Source organism: Salminus brasiliensis, chromosome 23, assembly GCF_030463535.1.
Source record: "Salminus brasiliensis chromosome 23, fSalBra1.hap2, whole genome shotgun sequence".
NCBI lineage: Eukaryota > Metazoa > Chordata > Actinopteri > Characiformes > Bryconidae > Salminus > Salminus brasiliensis.
Window position 1 is genome coordinate 3,469,096 of NC_132900.1, and position 16,738 is coordinate 3,485,833.

General features: G+C 42.8%; 1 protein-coding gene across 2 annotated transcripts in view; it reads right to left on the reverse strand.

Moving 5' to 3' along the window:
• Positions 1-1,057: 1,057 nt before the first annotated feature.
• The window catches only part of pex5lb (peroxisomal biogenesis factor 5-like b), a 55,093-nt gene continuing 39,412 nt past the window's right edge, over positions 1,058-16,738 (reverse strand). For both annotated transcript variants that reach the window (XM_072669289.1, XM_072669288.1), the window contains 7 exons: positions 11,928-12,047; positions 7,648-7,791; positions 7,263-7,333; positions 5,199-5,417; positions 2,908-3,073; positions 2,457-2,614; positions 1,058-2,057 (listed from right to left, as the gene is read on the reverse strand). In XM_072669289.1, coding sequence (XP_072525390.1) covers positions 1,868-2,057; positions 2,457-2,614; positions 2,908-3,073; positions 5,199-5,417; positions 7,263-7,333; positions 7,648-7,791; positions 11,928-12,047 — 1,068 coding nt within the window. In that variant the 3' untranslated portion in view covers positions 1,058-1,867. The remainder of the gene's footprint in view (positions 2,058-2,456; positions 2,615-2,907; positions 3,074-5,198; positions 5,418-7,262; positions 7,334-7,647; positions 7,792-11,927; positions 12,048-16,738) is intronic.

Consider the following 16,738-nt stretch of genomic DNA (forward strand, 5'->3'; position numbering starts at 1 on the left):
AACTACTGCGCTCTCAAAAACATACAAGTGTGTTAAAGGGGAATTCCACCCAGTTCTCAAAATGCAGAATTCGCTCAGAAAGATGTAAACAAAGTCATTCAGAGAGGTTTGGCGTGAAACGCTCCTTTGTGGAGAAAGCTGCAGAGTCAGGATTGAGAACTGAGAATTGTTCGCAGTGGTGGTGAATGGAACCAGGTGTCTAAGCAAAATCTCTTAAAGCAACATCAAGTAGTTTCTAAACACAAGCAGTTAGAAATATGCTGCCTGAAGTCTGAGACACTGTTGTACAATGGCTTTCTAGTGAAAAAGATTTTTCTAGTGACAAATATGTAAATATGCTGGGTAATTTTTTTTCTCCATATTTTCCATTATTTTACCATCATCAACAGTCCATATATATCTCATGTAACACGTGTTGGTTCACTGCTGGGTTTGGATAGTAAATACAGCAGCTATATTTGTGCTGTAGTCATGGCGACCCCTGATGACTCTGTTTACATATTAATCACTAAATTGTGCAGATTGTTTATTGTTGGAATTCCCTTTTAATTATTAGTAAATTGAATTATTTAATTCTTGTGATACACATTATACATTTTTCTTAAATCAGAAGTTAAATCAGAAGTACATCTTTACATACATATTTTGTGAATTTGATATTTTGTAAATGTGATCAATTATTGAGTATTTAGTGTTTTATTAAATATATTTTAATGGATTTAAAAGCCATGGTTTGGTATAAATAAAAGTAAAGAAAAAAATGAAAAGAAAATAAAGAAAGAAACTAAATTGTATGATGATAATAATAATAATAACAATAATAAAAAATAAAAATAGGGTGAAAATTAGTTTAATTTATAATGAATTTAATATATAATAATATATTAAATATATATATAATATAATTTATTCAATAAAATATTACAAATAAATCCAGAATTTTAATTATTATTATTATTATTATTAATAATAATCATCATCATCATTATTATTATTATTATTATTATTATTATTATTATTATAATACAATATATATTTATAGATACATGGCTTTCAAATTACCCAATCACAACAATATTCCATAATTCTATAATTTTTAGAGATTGTTATGAAATGAGCCCCTATATCTGAACACACACCACCTGTCTGAAGCAGTAGTCCAGTGGTTCCCTGTTTAATTCACTTATAGTAGAAGCTGATGGTCAGATGCCTCAGCCGTCCTGTTCTTCACAGGGTGGTTATTGTCTGGGGTGATGGACTGTAGGCTACGGATACTGACATTGTATTTCTTGGAACACACCCGTTTTGAGAGCGCAGTGGGTGAAGGCTGGGTCTAGAGCAGCGGCCATTTCAAAGACGTAAAGGTGTGTGTGCATGAACGTGACCTGTGGAGATGGACGAATGTGAGGTCATTAATCGCTAAGTGCTGATCTCTGTGTTTCCGCCAAGCTGCGTCAATTTGGTTCATATTCAAGTATACAAAGACCGTTCAAATTACAAATTATAATGCGATAAGAAAGACTAGACTCAGGACTCGAGAATATAATCCTATTGGAAATGTGCTTGTGTTCTCTCTCGTCATTGCTTTCTCTCTCTCTCTTTCTCTCTCGCACACATTTACTGCCTCTCTCGCCCTCTCTAGATATAAAGATATAGATACATAGTTCCTGCCATTCTCCTGTGTGCAAACTGCAAGTAACCACGCCTCTAAAGTTCTCTATTATACCATAAATGCAATAGAAATAACTGTATTTGCACTAGTAATCCCACCAGAGCACCCGGTGTGGAGCACGGCCTTCACTAATTTAAAAAAACGGCATCGCCGGGTCACGATTTGGTGGGCTTTTATAAGAGGGAAGGAATCAGGTCATATGTCCATGTTGAAGGCCTTCATGAGCAGGTCCAGATCCCCAAGGCTGGCAGCGTGCACCAGCTCGGGAAGGTCCATGAGCGACAGGGCGATGCGCAGGGCCGCCCAAATGCTGCTGGACATCACCTGGTGGCTCCGGTTCTTCCGCTGCTGGTTCAGAGCTGTCAGGAAGTTGCTGACCGCCTCCCTAGAAGAAGCAAAACAGGTGATGGTAGATGCTGTACTCTGACATTGACTGTAGTAAGAGCTCCTGTGATGCCATTTTAGCACTGTTGGACACTTCCTGTGGTCTGCTTTTGGGCCGAACGTGCTAGGACGGCCTGATCTGACCGTTTTAAATGGTCAGTGGACAGTGGGATGGCTGATTTCTAGGTGGGATCTTTTTCTAACCCCCTTCCCAGACTTATCGGCATCCACATCCACAACCTTGATGGGTCAGAGCTGTTCTGCCGGTACATGGAGGACCTACATAATATTAGGCAGGTGGTTTTAATGATATGGCTAACACACATAGCTGCTGGAGAACTTTTGTTCCTACAGTGTATTCTGGTGCCTATCCAGCCTACTGTGTGAGTCAGCGAGTTACCTGTGCGCTCCCAGGTTGATGCAGCTGATGCCCAGGTTGTATCTGGAGCGGATGAAGCCAGGCTGTAGCTCCAGAGCTCTGGTGTAGGCCTCCACAGCCTCCTCACTGCGGTCCCCGTTAGCCAGGGTAGCGCCCAGGCGGTTCCACAGCAGGTAATCCTGACAGACAGAGCAGGTGGGTTATCACTGGGTAGTTGGGCTACTGAGTTTAGAATAGTGCCCATCAAATGTTTGGGGACATTAGCGTAGGGAAAAGGCAGCTCTAACCTATACATTATAATAGTTAGGCCATTATTTAGGCCAAACCTGCTCCTCATACCAAGCTCATAAGCTAATTATACCTTAAGGATTAAGGCACTGACGAGCCTAACCTGCCTTCCAATAGGAGGCAAGGTGTCCCCAAACTTTTGACAAGGAGCGTGCACCGCCCTGCTGTCAAAGGCTGCCCTCACCTCTGGCCGTACAGACAGCGCGGCATTGAAGGCGTCCACGGCCTTGTCAAAGTCGGAGCTGAGGTTGAAGAGAACACCCAGTCCAGTCTGCAGGTCAGGGTCAACACTGCCCGGGTTCTGCTGGACAGCTTCCTGATACAGCTCCAGCACCTCCACCAGCTGAGAGCTACACATACACACACACACAAACACACAGGGTCATAGGCATTCCCCATATGTCTCATATGACAATACTTCTAATACACAACATGGACAAAAGTATTGGGACACCTTCTCGTTCATTGTTCCTTCCAAAATCAAGGGGATTGAAAAGAGCTGATCCTGCTTTTGCTGGAGTAACTGTTGTCTCTACTGTCCAGGGGAGCATTACAGCATTGCTGTGAGGATTTGATTGCATTCAGCAACAAGAGCATTACTCAAAAATCATTATTTCAAAAGTTCTGGATGGAGCACCACCACTGTCCATCATTCCAGAGAACACAGTTCTTCCACTGCTCCGCAGCTCAATGCTGGTGGAGGGGGGCTTTATGCCTCTCTACTAGCCCACGCCTGGCATTATTGGTGCCAGTAGGTTTTATGTTTACCTGCTCAAGAGAGTCCTATTGTATTGGCCGTACTTCTCTACAGGGACTAGACAAGCCATGTGTGCATCTGTGTCTGCAGTGGGTGCAACTTAAAGTAGCTGAAGGCATTCATTGGAAGGGGTGTCCACAAACTTTTGGCCATTCCGTGTATTTTTGGTACCCAAGAAACAGAGCATGGCGCTTTCGTCAAAAGCCCTATATGGTCCTCCTACAGTCAGGATATTTATGTTCTGAGAATATTGAAAGGCACACATACACACACACACACAAACACACCCACACACACAGCTTTTGGTGGCTGTGTGTCTTGGCAGGGGCTGACAGCGTGGATGCTGTTTGAGAGGTGCTACAGAGGCTCGGGTTTGCTGCTCGTCTGCAGTGACAGCGTGTCTGATCACGTGATCCTGTCAAACAGTTATTTCAGGCATGAAGCCGCCTGACAGCCGTCTGCAGAGAATCGGAAAATAGAGAAACAGCAGAAAGCTTTAAAAGGGCACTCGTCTGTCTGTCTGTCTGTCTGTCTGTCTGTCCGTGAACCTGCAGCTAAACCCACCAGCTAAGCTCTGTGAATGCACTACATACACCACCCTGTCTAAATGCTGCTGTCTTTTACCTCGTGAGAAGGTGTCGAGCTACGACGGCCAATAGGAATGATCAGAATTACACTACCAGTCAAAAGTTTTAGAACACCCCAATTGCACCCCAGTGCTGCTTGGCCCAGTCAAGCCTATTACTGGGGTGTAATAACTGGTTTATAGTGGGTGGAAGTGATTGGGATTTGTGTCAGCTATTAGTCTTAGCATTAGCGTTAGCCTCTACTCAGTTCCAAATGGGTTCTTCAGTGCTGGTTTATAAACAGAGCAAGGCGAGTGAGCGGTTCTCCAGGTTCTCCCGCTGGTAACGGGTCAGATATTATGGTCTGTTTTCATGTTCTACTGTAAAATATCTCCACACTGCTGAAGACTCTGCGCTCCTTTATTTACCTCCCGAGAACGTCTGCACTGCGGACGGCTGGGAATAATGTCCGTTAATGGTGCCATCTTGAGGACACCAGATGGTGCTCTGAGCTTTGCGTGGTTCAGAACTGCATTGGGGTTAAAATAGCCAGTACCCGATCCATTAAAATAGGCCAGGATCAGCCCTGACCCCCTACTGGGATGTTCTTTCGAGTGTTGGTTCCTCTCAAGGTTGATCTGAGGGAGTTTTTCTGCCACTGTCACCATTGGTTTGATAAAAAAAGACTTGGACCTGATATCTGTGAAGCTTTTTTGTAAGAAATAAAGGGGCTTCCAATGGTTCTTTTGGCAATGCCATGGTAGAACCACTTTTGGTTCCATAAAGAAGCATGTAACAGAGATGCATATGTGAGTGTGAAGATCCTTGTAAAGGATTCACTTGCTGTAAAGGTTCTTTACCAATGTTTACCAAGGTTCTTCACACTTCACTCTCAAACATAGTTCTTCATAGAACCAAAAGAGGTTCTTCTATGGCAGCTCTCAAAGATCCAGAACTGAAACCATATGATATGAGTTGTGTTCAGATGCCTTCTACAAATAAAGATGCTATCAAGGGTTCTTTTTGTTTTCATAGGTTTGAAGAAGTGACTGTGAAGGTTCTTTGTGTGTGAAGAACCTTTACATTGGAGAAGAACCACCACTATTAATGTTCTTCACGCTCACATATCTTTAACAGTTCTATGTAGCGTACCATCCGAGGCTGGAGATTGGAGAAACCGAGGATCCCCTGCGTTTGGGCAGCGGAGAACCATCCAGTGGGCTGCGGTCCTGCAGGAGGTGCCTGTAGGCTGGGTTATGTCTGATCCAGCGGTGCAGCGCCTCACACGCCTCCTGCTGCTGCCCAGCGTTTGTCAGACTGACCGCCAGAGCCATCAATGCACTCAGGTTATTGGGGTGCAGCTCCAGACACCTGGAGACAGGAAAGAAAAGAGTCCACTGCAGCTCCAGCTTCGTGGTGTGGGGGTCAGGTTCTGACCACAGAGCTGATCTTGGCTGGAGATCTTTGATGTCAACCTTAACTGCTGCCATGCAGGGTCATTTTCGTGGTGCTGTGCTCAGGGGTCTCAATTTGGAGAAGGGGGCTGATCAACTGGGCCACAGCCTGAGATTGTATACCTATATTGTGAATTAATAAGGCAGGTGTTTCTAATAAAGTGGCCAGGGAGTGAAAGCACAAGGTAGGTGTTTCTAATAAAGTGGCCAATGAATGGAAGACTAGGCTTGGCATTTCTAATAAAGTGGCCAGTGAGCGGAAACACAAGGTAGGTGTTTCTAATAAAGTGGCCAATGAGCAGAAACACAAGGTAGGTGTTTCTAATAAAGTGGCCAATGAGCAGAAACACAAGGTAGGTGTTTCTAATTAAGTGGCCAATGAGTGAAAGCACAAGGTAGGTGTTTCTAAAAAAAGTGGCCAGAGAGCGGAAGCAGAAGGTAGGTGTTTCTAATAAAGTGGCCAATGAGCAGAAACACAAGGTAGGTGTTTCTAATTAAGTGGCCAATGAGTGGAAGCAGAAGGTAGGTGTTTCTAATAAAGTGGCCAATGAGCGGAAGAAGAAGGTAGGTGTTTCTAATAAAGTGGCCAGAGAGCGGAAGCAGAAGGTAGGTGTTTCTAATAAAGTGGCCAATGAGTGGAAGCAGAAGGTAGGTGTTTCTAATAAAGTGGCCAATGAGTGGAAGCAGAAGGTAGGTGTTTCTAATAAAGTGGCCAATGAGTGGAAGCACAAGGTAGGTGTTTCTAAAAAAAGTGGCCAGAGAGCGGAAGCAGAAGGTAGGTGTTTCTAATAAAGTGGCCAATGAGCGGAAGCAGAAGGTAGGTGTTTCTAATAAAGTGGCCAGAGAGCGGAAGCAGAAGGTAGGTGTTTCTAATAAAGTGGCCAGAGAGCGGAAGCAGAAGGTAGGTGTTTCTAATAAAGTGGCCAATGAGTGGAAGCAGAAGGTAGGTGTTTCTAATAAAGTGGCCAATGAGTGGAAGCAGAAGGTAGGTGTTTCTAATAAAGTGGCCAGAGAGCGGAAGCAGAAGGTAGGTGTTTCTAATAAAGTGGCCAGAGAGCGGAAGCAGAAGGTAGGTGTTTCTAATAAAGTGGCCAGTGAGTAGAAGTAGAAGGTAGGTGTTTCTAATAAAGTGGCCAGAGAGCGGAAGCAGAAGGTAGGTGTTTCTAATAAAGTGGCCAGAGAGCGGAAGCAGAAGGTAGGTGTTTCTAATAAAGTGGCCAATGAGTGAAAGCACAAGGTAGGTGTTTCTAAAAAAAGTGGCCAGAGAGCGGAAGCAGAAGGTAGGTGTTTCTAATAAAGTGGCCAATGAGTGGAAGCAGAAGGTAGGTGTTTCTAATAAAGTGGCCAGTGAGTAGAAGTAGAAGGTAGGTGTTTCTAATAAAGTGGCCAACGAGAGGAAGCACAAAGTAGGCGTTTCTGATAAAGTGGCCAGAGAGCGGAAGCAGAAGGTAGGTGTTTCTAATAAAGTGGCCAGAGAGCGGAAGCAGAAGGTAGGTGTTTCTAATAAAGTGGCCAGAAAGCGGAAGCAGAAGGTAGGTGTTTCTAATAAAGTGGCCAGAGTGCGGAAGCAGAAGGTAGGTGTTTCTAATAAAGTGGCCAGAGAGCGGAAGCAGAAGGTAGGTGTTTCTAATAAAGTGGCCAGAGAGCGGAAGCAGAAGGTAGGTGTTTCTAATAAAGTGGCTAATGAGGCGAAGTACAAGGACCTGCATTTCTAAAAAGCTGCTCTGTTGCTAAACTGAAAGGAGCTGAACTCTCCCGTTACCTCTGTAGGCAGACGATGGCTGACTGCTCATTCTCGTTCTCGGCCTGTGTGGTCCCCAGCACCTGCCAAGCCTTCAGAAAGAGACAGCGGCAAATCTATCACAATATGCAACCATGCCAGCGCATTAGGAGGAATAAAATATAGAATAGCGGGAGGATGTGGGGATGAGGAGGCGAGGAGGACTGGTGGTGTGTGTGTGTGTGTGGGGGGGGGGGGGGGGGGGGGTCAGGCAGCTTAGCGATTAAAGCAGCAGCAGATGTACTGATTTACAGAGCTGGCAGGGAAACTGAGGCTAGGAGATAAAACTGATTGATAGGGTTTGGGGTTTTGGACAACTGCCACGTTATTACACTCTGAAACGATAGCAGCTACAGTGAACACACACCTCCGAATCTTGCGGGTCCTGCAGGATGGCCGCCTCCAGCAGCAGCACAGCACTGTTCAGGTCCCCTTCGCGGCCTTTTTGGACTCCCTCCTCGAACGCGTTGGGCCAGTCTTTGTAAGGGTTGTCCGTGTGGAAGTAGTAACCCTGCAACCAACAAAGAGAATCCAGCTGAAGTGAGAGGTTGACCAGTGGTGATGATAAACTCCATCGAAAGGCTTTAGGTGTCAATGAAGCCCCCAACTGTCTCCTCTTGAATGAAGGAGCCTGATCTAATACATTTGGAATGAGTTGGAGTGGCAGAACGAATCATCTAACATCTGTACTTGATGCTAATTGCCTAATGCAATCAAATTCTCACAGCAATCTTATACTGTAAGGTCCTCCCATTGCCCGTCACAGCTGCCGCTAGAGTCAACGGGACTTTCTTGAGAAGGGTTGCAGAGCAGATTAACCAAATTTAATGTGGAGAACTTAACAACGACCCAGCTGTAATACACCTATCAGACTATCAGACTCAGTCCGGGAAGACCAGAATTCCAATCCGTGGGTCTGGAATCCGAATTCCAGGTGTAGAATGATGTCTGATGTAGAGTATTAAGATATATACACTAAGGCCGGGAATTCACTGAGCAGTTTTACCCTGTTTCTAGGCCCAACTTGGTCTTAACTGACTGAATTTCAGGATCGGCCCAAATTTTTGCTCAATCATCTGAAGTTTGTCCAAGTAAGTAGTCGGACAACCGGATGCATTTCACATAGCAGCATGCCTGTCAGACCGGCTACTGTCGTACAGTGTGAGCGAATAAATCATAGGGTTGTTCGTACATGACGAATAATTCGGATGTGCAGTATGAGTATAATCACCAAAGACCAATAGGCCCAATCTTACACCCAGCACAAGGCTTGTCGTAATGCTCATTGCTATCTTACCTCCCATCAACAGTCTAATTTCCACGTCTTTCACCTGCGTTGTTTAAACAGCAGCGCTGCTTGTGAATATATCTACGCTGATGGGCGCGGTGGTCTCGAAATGAGGGGTGTTCAGGTCAGTTTCTGTAGTATTGCTGTGTATCTTGGCAATAGAAAACACAGGAGGAGCTCCACTGTCTGAAAACAGCCTAGACAGACGTTCGTCAACAGTCAGGCGTTCGTTGCTATCTTGGCAGTGAATTGTCAACACAGGCGCGTGCAGCAGCCTGACACTCGTACACCCCCCCACGCTTTACACCACTGAAACAGCATACCGCCAAGGTCAGTCTGACCTCACCTGGCTCTTAAAGGGATGGCGAGCGACACACTGATTAGTTTATTACTGCACGTTACGCCCAAAACAAACACACCCATGATTAATTAAGAGACTGGTGCGTTTTGAGCTGTCACGCTGTGTGCAATTGACAGTGCGTCAAAAGATCGCTAAAATTGGGCCCCAAGATTTTCTTAAGACGTTAATTAGAATGTTCTTAAGCTCAATTCCTATATAAAAACTATGAAGTTTTCACATATTCTGTGTTTTTTTATTTAAGATTTTCTTAAGTAATTCCTTTTTGTTTTCGTATGTAGCAGCTGCAGCCTTTCATTTTCCATTATTCAGTTAAATCCGTGTAAAATGGAGGAAAACCTGAGATTCATGATTCAAACTGAGCGGAAAATCCTCGGAAAATCTGAGAACTGTGGCGTGACGTCAAAACGTCGTTATTTTCCAGTACCTTAAGATCAGTCTTCTCTTTAATCCTGTTTAATTAGACATTCATTCTGTAATTCAACCGTTTAAACCGATCAATTTAGAGGCCGACCTTCTGACCTCTTACAGTCTGAGACCAGTGTGAAGCCGTCATAAGGTAAAAGATCAAATTTGAGAACAGACTTTTTAAGAATATTCTTTTTCTTAAGAGAAAATATAAGATTTTTTTTATTCTAAGTACTTTTTTTAAGAATAACAATTAATCTAAACTTTTTTTTTTAAGTTTGAAATTAGTTAAAATATTGAATACTGAAATTAAAATAATCCGATTTTTGTGACACTTTTGTAAATCCGGCAGCTAATCCTGAGATTTATTAATGTTTTATTAATGTTCATTAATATGCATGCAGGTCATACGTGAAAAATAATGGCAATTTAAATATGGCAACTTTATGCATTAGACTTAAATACCAGTCTGCAAATTTCCCCTGCGTTAGCGCCGTTACCGTCGAGTAACATGAAGCTGATCCACAGAGTCAGCAGATAACAGATATGTGGTGGATAAAGTCTGCTTCCTTAGTTTTGTGCTGGAGCGACGGGGCAAAAGCGAACCAGTAATGAAAGACTGTAGCCGCAAACCTCATGTAGCAAGGTATAAGCAGCTTAGCATTAATTAGCATGGTGCTAACTGCAGGCCTAACTCATCACACACCCTCCTCCAACCGTGTGGAGGTGTTCAGTCATCTCTAATAGGCTTGATTATGTGGTTTCCGACACTGGGTGACTCACTGTTATCTATAAACAAGGCGACTAGCTGCTGCTGTTTTTGATACTCATGTCTGCTAAGAAGCCACTGTTGGGCTCTTGAGCAAGACCCTCCACCCTCTCTGCTTCAGGGGTGCTGTACCATGGCTAACCCCAGCTTTCTAAAAGCAATTTAAGCACATTCTTATTGCATGTTTGTGTGTCTGGATGGAAAGACAGGATAAAAAAAGGTAAATTAAAATATGGTAAAAATATTCTTTAATTTCTATTGGTCAATTAATTGCATCTGTAAGTAGCATTGGCAAAATATAGAACTCCAGCAATGACTCTATAGTTCATATATAACCAAATATAGTTTTTAACTTTTATTTATAATTTTAGTTTTAACTTAATAAAAGTTAATAAAAGTTTTTTAAAAACTTTTATTTTAAAAAATTTTGTGTTTACACCATAAAAATGAACATGAATAATAACTATAAAGTACTTAAATGTGTTAAATTAGATTTTTACTAAAAACTAGATTAAAAAAAACTTTTATTTATGTTTTATTTATTAAAAAAAGTAAAGAGAGCTATAAAAATAAAGAGCACTATATATAAGAGAGTTAATTAAGTAATTACAATAATACACTTTACATAAATATGAATTGTTCATATTACATAAATAGTACATAATAATTAATATATATATATATATATATATATATATATATATATATATATATATATATATATAATTGCTGCATTGTTCCAATTGCTTAATTAGTTTTCTTATACTGTTGATCTTTGATTTTCTTTTATTTTTATTTAATGAATCATTTACATACAGATTGTGCTGTACAAAAAAAGTGCTGCATAAACAAAATTAGTAATATATTAATAAAATCACATTTGAATTGGATCACAATTCTTGATTATTATTAATATCATTCTTCTTATGGTTATTATTAGCATTATTAATACTACTACTACATTTAATAATATAATAATTATACAGTTTTATTACTTTACTATACTATTGTTATTACTGTTATCAATAATAATACAAATAATAAGAATAATGCATTGTTTTGCATCACTTAAGTTTAAGCACAGGGCCTGCTTTAAATCTTTTAATAGATCTGGAGAGGTGGATGGCAGTATGCTGATAATTGGATCTTGCTGGGCTCTTTAATATTGCAGGGAAAGTGGAATCACGCTCTGAGAGAGCATGCGGAGAGGAGAAGGGCACAGGAACTAACACCTCTCAGGAAAGCGCAGAAAAGCCGTATGCCTTAACACAACAGGACCGCATGCGAAACACACCCAGCGCACGTCAGATCAGGTTCTGGAAGGATTCGGAAGAATATCACTACAATCACAGTGACGTGTTACGCCTTTACAGCGACACTGAAATGAGGAGTTTATGCTTAGTTGCATCAACTTGCCTCCAGCCTGCTTGGTTTCATGGCTGCTTTGTCTTAGCTGCTCCACTGCCTCAATGCTTTTGCCTGCCATCTGCTCCGACACACACAATGCGGGCAGATGAGAGAGAATTTTAGATGAAAGGAAGCATTATCTGACATCTGGAGTCTAGAACCTTTGAAGTGATAACGACGGGCCGCTGGATCACTTCTGTGTTTATGATCGCCCAAAACGAGCACTTAGAAATTATGCAAATGGACGACTCTCATTGGATGGTGGAGAAAAATGCTACTCCCCCATTGGACGATTCTACACGCTTCTCATTAGCCGGCAATGAAAATTCTGCTGCCCTACAGCGCCCTCTGATGGGACAGTGATGAACACCACCACGCCTTGACTGGTGCTGATGCTCGTGTTGGGGTGATGCGTACCATCTCATTGGGCGAAATGTTGAGGGGAATCAAGCCTTCGCTCTCTCCATCCTCCAGCCAGTTTCGCCGCGCCAGCTCCTCCCATTCCGCCTGCATCTTATCCCAGAATTCCGTGTCTGACTGGAAGGACAGGAGCAGAACAAGACCAAATGTTAGAAACAAGCTCAGAAATGAGGAAAATCTGCTGTAAAAAAATCTTTACTAAAAAATCCTTCCAATTTTATTTTTTATAATTTTTCAATTTTTCAATTTTTCAATTTTCCAATTTTTCAATTTTCCAATTTTTCAATTTTCCAATTTTTATGATATATGGGAAAATCTGGCCTGATAAAATTCTGGACCATTTCTATTCATCGTGATAAAAGCATTTGGCGTTTTTTGGATCATGGCAGTGCCAAAATAAATTATAGACTATGTGTCCAAAAGTTTGTGGACACCTTTTCTAATAAATGCATCAATCTACTTAAGGTTGCACCCATTGCTAAAACACAGCGCAAATGCACAAATGCACACACACATACACAGCTTGTCTAGTCCCTGTAGAGAAGTACTGCCAATACAATAGGACTCTCTGGAGCAGATAAACATCATGACCCTATTGGCACCATGCTGCCTAATAATTCCAGACGTGGGCTACATAGAGGGGTATAAAGCCCCCCAGCATTGAGCTGTGGAGCAGTGGAACAGGGTGTTCTCTGGAATGATGGATGGTGGGGGTGCTCCATCCAGTACTTTTGGAGTGGTGATCATCCAACATCCTGACCTTATTACTGCTCTGGTCACTGGATGCAATCACATCCTCACAGCAATGCTCCTCCAAAATCTTGTAAAAAGCATTCTACCCTGGACAGTAGAGACAGTTACTCCAACAAAAGGACAGAGGACACAATAAAGTAGCAGGTGTTCCAATACTTTTGCCATCCAGTACAGTCCCAATATCAACACTTTTCTGCACATTTTAGAGGTGGTCCATAGAGGACTTTCATTCTAACCAAGCAGGGACTTGGGTGCTTCTGGCCCTCGACCTGAAGGCCAGCGTTCCTGCCCGGAATAATCCATCTACCAGCCTCCTGCGGAACACACCCCACATGCTCCCTGTCGCCTACATACACACACATACAGCCACAGCACGCTAATGAGGAGACACTGAGCTTCATTTATCAATGGCTGCTCTGCTTTAAGGCTCAAAGTCACAGTGTCTACTGAGGACGGGGTGGAATATCATCTGTAGATATCACATTTATGATTAGATGGGAAAAATAACACTATCAGATGTCTGATCTATTCCAGAGTCGAGGAGGAAACACAGAGTCTAGTTGTGCTTGTTTTCATACATTATCGGGACAAAAGTGTCCTGAATGAACCTGTAGCCCTAAAAGCTCACCGAACTATTATTACTATATATATTATTATTATTATTAGCAAAAGCAACCAACTCCTATGCCATATCAACACCTTAGCAACCACCTAGCAACTCCTTAGCAACCATCAGCCAACCATACCAAAGTAACACTTAAGCAATCCCGTAGCAATATGTTAGCAACCAACAAATATACCATAGCAACACTTTAGCATCCGCCTAGCAATATGTTAGCAACCATCAGCTATACCACATTAACACCTTAGCAACCACCTAGCAATCCCCTCCCCATCCACGATATCCTACTTTCAGTTTCACTGCTACCCGTGTGAACCACCCTAGCATAGATCTTGGATCAAATGTTTTTAAGATGATGATCAGCACACATTCAACCAGGTGTGTCCAAACTTTTGATTGGCACTATATAGTTACATATATTACATTTATTATTATATAAATATATGTGTGTAATATTGGCCTAGGTTGATGCTGATCTACATGTCTTAACATTGAATAAAAACAAAAATGTGTGTAAGTATTTGTCTCTATGTGTGTGTGTGTGTGTGTGTGTGTGTGTGTGTGTGTGTGTGTGTATGTGTGTGTGTGTGTGTGTGTGTGTGTGTGTGTGTGTGTGTGTTCAGTAACAATAGCTCAGATCGGTTCTTTATTCTAGGTCATAGTTGATTCCATTTACAGTCATTCATTGACTATAGATAGCCTAGTCGCACAGAGAGAGGGGTATTATCATTACAATTGACCCTGCTGGACTGCACACATAAGTGTGTGTGTGTGTGTGTGTGTGTAGTTGTCTGTGTCTACAATAGAAAGCACAAATTGGATTTAAATAATATAATAATGAATCTTTATTGTTTCCCTGTCTCACATTCTGATTAATAATGACAACTACACACATCTATTATGTAAAGAATACCACACACACACACACGCACACACACATACACACATACACACATACACACAGATGGACTGATATAAAAACAGACAGACAGATAGATAGATAGATAGATAGATAGATAGATAGATAGATAGATAGACACATGTGTTAGGGGCAGTGAGTAATTCCTGGAATAAAACGACTGCCAGACACGTAGAGATGCAGATTTAAGAATGGTCTAGGAGAATAGTGGTCTCTTCATTTTGTCCAGAGCTGTATATTTAAGCAGCTAATCCCATTAATCTAAGTCTCTCAGCAGTGAGAGAGTTTCTGCTGTAGAAGCTCCAGATCTCATCAGAACAGATGAAGCAGGTAAACATGAATCCAGTAAACAGGAGAAACAAGAGCTTCTCATTCTGAAAAAAAGAAAGTAGTGAGATCTTGTCGGTGAGCTAGTCTGAAGAACAGAGCTCGGTTCCTCCAGGGTTCTCCTGGACGCTCCCTCCCCAGTCCAGCCAGCAGCAGCAGCAGCAGCAGCAGCTCACCTGATTTACCATCATTAAGCCCTGATTTACCACCAAACCAGGTGTTGATCTGAGGAGAACTCTAAATAATACTAGACTCCATGAGAGAGGAGAACTTTGGAGATGTTCTAATGATGAACACAGAGATGGAGAACCTCCACCACTTTCTGTAGGAGTGCTATTATTATTATTATTATTATTATTATTACTGCCCAGATAAGCAGCTTTCTGACTTATACGTGTGTATATATACGTATATACTAAAACGTGTATATATATATATATATATATGATCCCTCTTTACTAAGCAGAAGCAGAAGTCTGCATTTCCTCCAGAAGTTGAGGCTAATCTTCTATCCTCACTCAGATCTGCTAATCTGTCACCTGCGCTCGACACTATCAGACCAGCACAGCAGCTGACCCCCCAACACCCCTTCCCTCACACACCTCGCATAATGAGAGCCTGCAGTCAACACTCTCTCTCTCTCTGTGTGTGTGTGTGTGTGTGTGAACCTGTCCTGTGTACATAAACACACACACATACACACACACACACACACACACACACACACCTTCCCGATTATCCTTCCTCTACTCTCACAGAGCAAAACGTCAGCAGGAAAGAGAGCATTCAGCAGCTCTTTACACCCCCTTTACAGCAGGAATGTGTGTATTGTGCCCCAAATTGCTACTAAATCTCCCACACACACACACACACACACCTACACACACACACATTCGTTTAAGATTTATGAACACACAGCCTGGATCTGCATTAATGCAGAATGAGGACGAGTGCTGCATCCTTTAGGCCTCTCTCCCTCTCTCTCCACTCAGTGGAAAACAGATGATAGCTCTTCCTTTTGACCCCCCCCCCCCCACACACACACCCCACCCCCCGCTTTAATAAATAGCCTCCCGCCGAGAATGAAGCTGGAGGATCCTTCAGAGTCATTCATCTACCCTCTTTACACTGCGGGCTGACGACATTCGAAAAACAATAAACTGACAAAAGTATTGGGACACCTCTTTATTCAAAAATAGCTTATCCAGTTTTTCTTGGAGTCACTGTCTCTACTATATTCAGCGCTATAAATGCTTTAGTGAGGTCAGGGTGTTGGATGTTCACCACCTCATCATCCCCATCTCCCCAACTCATCCCATCAAGAAGTACTGGATGGAGCACCACCATCACTCCAGAGGACACAATGCTCAATGCTGTGGGGCCTTATACCCCTCTACTTGCCCACGCCTGGCATTAGGCAGCAGCATGGTGCCAGTAGGTACATGCTTATCAGCTTGAGACTAGACAAGCTGCATGTGTGTGTGTGCATATCTGTGTCATCAGCAATGGGTGCAACTTAAAGTAGATGAATGCATTTATTTATAAGGGGTGTCCACAAACTTTTGAACATACAGTGTACCCGGACAGTGTGAACTACCCGCTTGTCTGGTGGAACCTGAACCTTTATGAACCTTCTCCTATTAAATCTAAAGTGAAGTAGAAAGTAGCTGCCACCCCCGCTGCCACCCCCGCTGCCACCCCCGCTGCCGCCACCACCGCCGCCACCACCGCCGCCACCGCCGCCACCGCCGCCACCGCCACCACCTCCGCCACCGCCGCCACCTCAGCAGCTCAGTTTGCGAGGAATAGCTTCAGGGTGAAAAAGCTAAATCAGAGAAAGTGTGTGTGCTCGGGATATCGACCAGATCTCAGCATCTCCGCTATAAATATAGCACCTCTATAAGTCTATAAGCCTAACGTCTCGCCCTGCTGCATACAGCGCTTCCTGACGGGGAGGAGCCTTCAGCGGGGCTGAAACACAAAACTCTGCTTTTGCTTCTGAAGATGAGCTGATATCATCACAAAGCAGCGTCCTTCAGCTTCGCTCTGATTTCTTGTTATTGCAGCACCTGCAGCTAAAAATACAGCCATTACTCAGGCACTGCTTATCAGAGGAGGCTTCTCGACCAGAGGAGAAACAGACTCACAGACTCATTTAAAAGGCAAACAGAAAGTAATGAATTAAGA